The sequence below is a fragment of the Brachyhypopomus gauderio genome, chromosome 20, assembly GCF_052324685.1.
Source record: "Brachyhypopomus gauderio isolate BG-103 chromosome 20, BGAUD_0.2, whole genome shotgun sequence".
NCBI classification, from domain to species: Eukaryota; Metazoa; Chordata; class Actinopteri; order Gymnotiformes; family Hypopomidae; genus Brachyhypopomus; species Brachyhypopomus gauderio.
Genome location: NC_135230.1, coordinates 9,659,485 through 9,665,075, shown reverse-complemented (window position 1 = coordinate 9,665,075; position 5,591 = coordinate 9,659,485). Strand labels below are relative to the sequence as shown.

The following is a 5,591-nucleotide window of genomic DNA, read 5'->3' as shown; positions in this document are numbered from 1 at the left end:
TGTAATTGTGTGTGTAGTTGAGTTGTTTTTTTTGTTGTTGATGTTTTAGCGTGCCTACTTTGTTTGGGTCTTTTTTTGCTATGGTGTTTGTTTTTTCTAGGAAATTTGAATTCCAGTGCTGCCATATTGTAGCATATTACAAATGCATTGAAATTCACACTAGACATCACCTATAATAAAAACCTTGATTTTTAAAGCACTGTCTATCACAATGCACAAGGTGCTTTACAGATAATAAAATGCATAGAGGAATAATTATGCTTATCACATCCTGAGATCAAACACCACAAGGAGGTATTTGCGATAATTAAATGGAAGAAAAAATTTAATAATTTAAAGAACACAGTGTAAGTTTTAAAGAGATGTTAAAGGGATGAATAAACTTTTAAAATAAAGAAGTGAATTCAAAGACTTCAAAGAAGAAAGAATTCAAAATTAGTTGATGTAAGTCTTATATGTAATAAAAATGAACTCCCACACTCCTGGATCTTTCTTATGACTGGATGAGACGCTTATAAGGACGTTCCTAAGGCTCAAAGTGAAACCGTGCTTGAGCCTTATACTTATGGCGAGTTCTTCATGAGATCAGGGGTGACCTCAGCACTGACCTTTCAACCCTTCTCACTTTGTCTCAGACTCCAGGCAAATGCAGACGTCTCCATCCTGGTCCTACGAGCAGTCCTACCCGTACCTGGGCCCCATCTCAGCGCCAGCGGTCCACTCTACCACACCCATTTCCCCCAGCCGCAACGCCATCCACTGTAAGATCTCCTCTGCACCAGCCCTTTACACGCTACCTCCATCTGTCTTCAGTGCTCCATCAGTAGATGATTGCAGGTTCTCATGTAGTCCTCAGATGTATGTAAGCTGTTTATGATATAATGACTTGTATGGCAGTCTCCGAATGTGTAAAGCAGTCTACGATGAGAAAATCTGGTTCTCCGAAGAAGTTTAAGGGTCTTTTGGTCAGACCATTCAGCCAAAAACACAGTACACTTGAGCTGGGTAATAAAAGTCGTGTAACAATGGAAAATGGTTTTAAAATGGCTTTCTGGAAAGGTTACGTGTCTGGATACGTGCTGCGTCTTTGTGGCTGTTCTGTATCGCTGTGTGCCGTCTTGAAGGACTCTTCCTCACCCTGAACCTTCATCCCTGCAGGTCCAGACCTGACGGCGTTCGCCGACCCCCGCGTGAGTCTGGAGCGGCCCTTCTCCTCCCTGCCCTCTCTCCCAGACGGCCGCTTCTCTGACCCTCGCGTCTCTTACCCCACCGGGGCTTTCACCTACACCCCCACCCCCGTCACCAATGCTATAGGCATCGGCATGTCCGCCATGACGGCGCAGGCCGGCCGCTACCACACCTACCTACCGCCCCCCTACCCCGCCGGCTCCTCCCAGGGCCAAGGTGGACCGTTCCAAGCCAGCTCCTCGCCCTATCACCTCTACTACAGCACCGCCGCCGGGTCGTACCAGTTTTCCATGATGCCGGGGGGAGGTGGAGGCGAGCGCTCGCCGCCGCGGATCCTGCCGGCCTGCACCAACGCCTCCACGGGCTCCGGCCTGCTCCACCCTTCGCTGCCCAGTCAGAGTGACGTGGTCGTGGAAGCGGAGGGAAGTCACAGCAGCTCCCCCACCAGCATGTCTGCTGAGGCCGTGTGGAGGCCGTACTGAGCCGTGATGGACTGGCATGTTGACCAATAAGAGGCAGGCAGCTGAACTAGGTGTGCTCTCATTGGAGCAGAGGGTGAAGGACTCATTTTACACGGCATGAGACTCATGTTTGTTTTGTTTTTTTTTGAGAGTTCTGGATTTTTATTATTATTATTATTTTTTGCAATAATGACTCTGTATCTTTGTTCCTAATTGTCAATGACACCAGCTTTCCATATTCACATGAATACACTGACAAACCCCTCCCACTAAACCTATTTGAATCAAAACAACATAAAATAATCTGGCAAATATTGTCCAATCACAATTGACGGAATACATACAAACACATAAGCCACCATTTCACAACAACGAACAATTTGTAGATGCCAAAAAAACGGGAACCATTCACACAACTTACCCAACAACAATCAATTCTAGACACCACTGCCCACCGCTGACTGTTGATTGATAACGATAGTGTGAGGATTCGTGACTGAGGTGAACCAGCACGGTGTTCGGGTTCACGGCCTGCTCGTTGGAAACGTGTCAGTGTTTCGTGACAGACCTACGGTTAGCATTGTTAGCACTGGCAGAGATCAACACTGACCCGACACCATGCGATATTTCCATTCGAGAGTTCAAACAGGCTCTGTAGCACACGCAGTCCCAGTTTTACGAGGCTGCTTTTTTATCTGGTCACTGCCTTTCAAGGTCTCTTTCTCCGCTACATTTATGCTGCAATGTGTTTCATTTTTCCAGTTGCTCCCTTCGAACAACAATATAGTGGATGATTTGGAATAAAATGGAAGGGACTCGGTCCACATACTTCTGTGTAAATAGACTGTAAACTACTTTCTGATATCATTGGTCAGTAGCCATTTGATGATGTCATCAACCATGTGACACTGTCCTTGACTTTCACACGTGAGGAAATTAGCATAAATGCAGCTTAGCCAATATGTTTTTTTAGTCTGTCTTTATTTTGTGAATGTAAACCTTTGTTGTGAAGAAGTCGACTGTTTGTAGACCGTGTGGTGTCTTTTTTTCCCCCTTTCACTAAGCAACAGTCCAATGTCCAACTCATGAGAAAAAGTCTGTAGTCTCTCAGTCTCTCTCTCAGACTCTCTCTCAGACTCTCTCTCTCAGACTCTCTCTCTCAGACTCTCTCTCAGACTCTCTCTCTCAGGCTCTGCCTGTCTCTCTCTCCCGTGCTGATGGCGCAGTAACGTCCTGGCTCCTGAGCCAGTGCCAGGTTGTAACACCCCCACTCCTCACGCTGCCATGTGCTATTCCTGACCCAAGAAGAATTTATACAGACAAGCACACAGGCCCTAACCTGCCCTGTGCCAGTCAACACTATTTTACAGACAAACAAGCTCTCTTTATGTTCTCCTTTACCAGTCTCTTCTTACAGACCTCCTCCACATTCACAACCCCCCCCCCCCTCCCCCCCCCCCAAAAAAATATAAAAAAATAATAATTCTCTAGACAATACATTTTGGCCCAAAGGGGTCTTTTGGATATAATCCCCCATATTTAGTTCTTTATAAGTATGTTTTAGCTTCTTTTTTCTTTTCTTCTTTCTTCCTTTCTTTCACACATAAAACACACAGAGGAAAGAGGAGGACAGAGGGATATATAAACGCAGACCTGGCCAAAGAGTCACCGGGAAGAGACCGCAGAGCTCCAACTATAATCCTGCTCCAGGATTCGGGCCAAGGTCCATAAAATCAAATCGTCTTTATAAAAAGAGACCAGGGTGTCAGAGCAGTATGACCCCGACAGCCACACACACAAGCACATACCACCGTCTGTATTTATATGTAGATTGTGTGTGTGTGTGTGTGTGTAGGTGTTTTAGGGTTACTATCTCTATAGTGACCAAAGTCACCACAGTGATAGCAAGATAAAGATTGAGAATGCTTTGCTTTTGTATAAAATGCAGGTTTATCTGCAAAAGTAAAAGATTTCATTGAAATTACAGATGAGATTTGCAGATTATGGATGAAGTTTTGGCTAACTACATAAACAAGTATATAATTTTAGCTGCAATAATACACAAGTCAATAGAACATCTCTGTAGTGACAAGCGCATGTTGGGGAGGTTGTGTGTGTGTGTGTGTGAGAGTGTGTGTGTGTGTGTGTGTGTGTGTGTGTGTGTGTGTGTGTGTGTGTGTGTGTGTGTGTGTGTGTGTGTGTGTGTGAAAGAGTGGACTGAGGTGAAATGGGAGCTATTTACAGCAATTAGGCCATCATTTAAAATAAACCTCAGATCTCAGTTCTCCTACATCTTGCAGGAGGAACTCTGACTCCACAGTGGCAACGCCAACATTCACATGAAAATTGAAAACAGAATGATTCATATCAATGGACAGTTGATAAAAAGTTTAAAAGTCTGACTCAAACTGAAGCACATTTCATTTCAGCTGGATTTTGGACAGATATAAACAATTAAAGTAACACGAAAAAGTGCAAACTTTCTAACTCGTCATTCAGGTCCCATCTTTAGCCCAGCAAATAATATTTACAGTGATTTCCAGAGCCAATCTCCATATTCTTACACAATTTAGCCTAAACGGACTGATCAGGGGTCAAGGTCACTCACCTATCAATTAAAAGCCATTCATCAAGTAGATGGTCCGTCTACCACGTCATCCGTGGCAGCCTACAGGATCAATACGCGGGGCAGTAACCTCCCTAGACCCGTCCACTGTCATTCCAGTTGTGTTCAGCTTGCAGATTTTAGACTGTGATTAATCACAAAGGATGAACAGGGGGAAAATTAACGGTGGCAAAAGGCAGTGCAGCTCCATTAATCTAAAGGGTTGACACTGCACGTGCAGGCTGCGGAGCTGCTGATTGGAGGAGATTTATCCCGCTCGTCATGGAATTCTGAAAATTAATTTCCTTTATGCAGACAATGGCCTACAGGACTATAACCTTTTCTCGTCTTGGATGTCTCAATAATTAAGGCTCCCATATCACATATGCATAGAAAATGGCAGTAAACAGTATAGATTTATTATTTATTTGTTAGTTACTGGCACCTTTCCATAAATAACATTCCATGACCTACAGGGAACTAGCGTATATATTTCAATTTGTTGATGAAACCAATGTCATAATTATGCTGTTCTATATTACATAATATGGGAGGCACAATGAATGCAGATTATCAGAGCACTAACGTTACAGTCAAATATTACAATGTTGGAGGTCACAGCACTTTTATTAACTGCCTATTTTGATAATCGACTCTTCCGATTTCATGAGAAACGTGTAAGATAAGGTATTTAGTACCATTCAAACGTCAAAATCGAGCGTTACGGTTCCTATTATTCTTTATTGTCTATTTGGACATCTGTTAGTGACTCTACCATTGTCTGATGTTCTACTTTAAACGCTTTTATGGACCCGGACATTTCATGTATTACATTTTACATTCCTCCATTTATTCCTCCATTTATATAATCAAAACTTCACAGTTAAACTTAATAGTCTACTAACAAATTCCCCACAACTATAAAAAATAAACTACAGCGTATGATCGGAGAAGGAAACACGGCGCCTCTCGCTACAAAATATGCAGTAAAGTCACCGCCTAAGAGGCCACACTAACACAACCACCGCTCTTCTCCTTATATAATACGAATCTTTGTTATTTTAATACATGTAGTGTTTTTTTCTATTAGCTGTCGTTTTCCTTTACCGTTGTGCATTTAATTATAGCTTGTCGGTTCTTGTGTATTTATTTACTTTTTGAATTGATTATTTATTTATTACCTTGACAATTGTCATATTCAGCTCCACATTATTTGCTGTGGACCATTTTGTTCATGGTATATTCACGCCAATAAAACTCTCCTGAACTGATCAAACACGTAACGGGATTGCCGACCCTGCACGGACACGGGCGCGCGGCGCACAACTGCGCTGCCG

The 5,591-nt window shown here is 43.2% G+C and overlaps 1 protein-coding gene across 5 annotated transcripts in view; it reads left to right on the top strand.

Annotated features, from left to right (window-relative positions):
* runx1 (RUNX family transcription factor 1) overlaps window positions 1-2,677 on the top strand; it is a 37,964-nt gene extending 35,287 nt beyond the window's left edge. For all 5 annotated transcript variants that reach the window (XM_076982589.1, XM_076982588.1, XM_076982587.1 and 2 more), the window contains 2 exons: window positions 636-761; window positions 1,159-2,677. In XM_076982589.1, the coding sequence (XP_076838704.1) occupies window positions 636-761; window positions 1,159-1,670 (638 nt within the window). In that variant the 3' untranslated portion in view covers window positions 1,671-2,677. The remainder of the gene's footprint in view (window positions 1-635; window positions 762-1,158) is intronic.
* The last annotated feature ends 2,914 nt before the right edge of the window (window positions 2,678-5,591 follow it).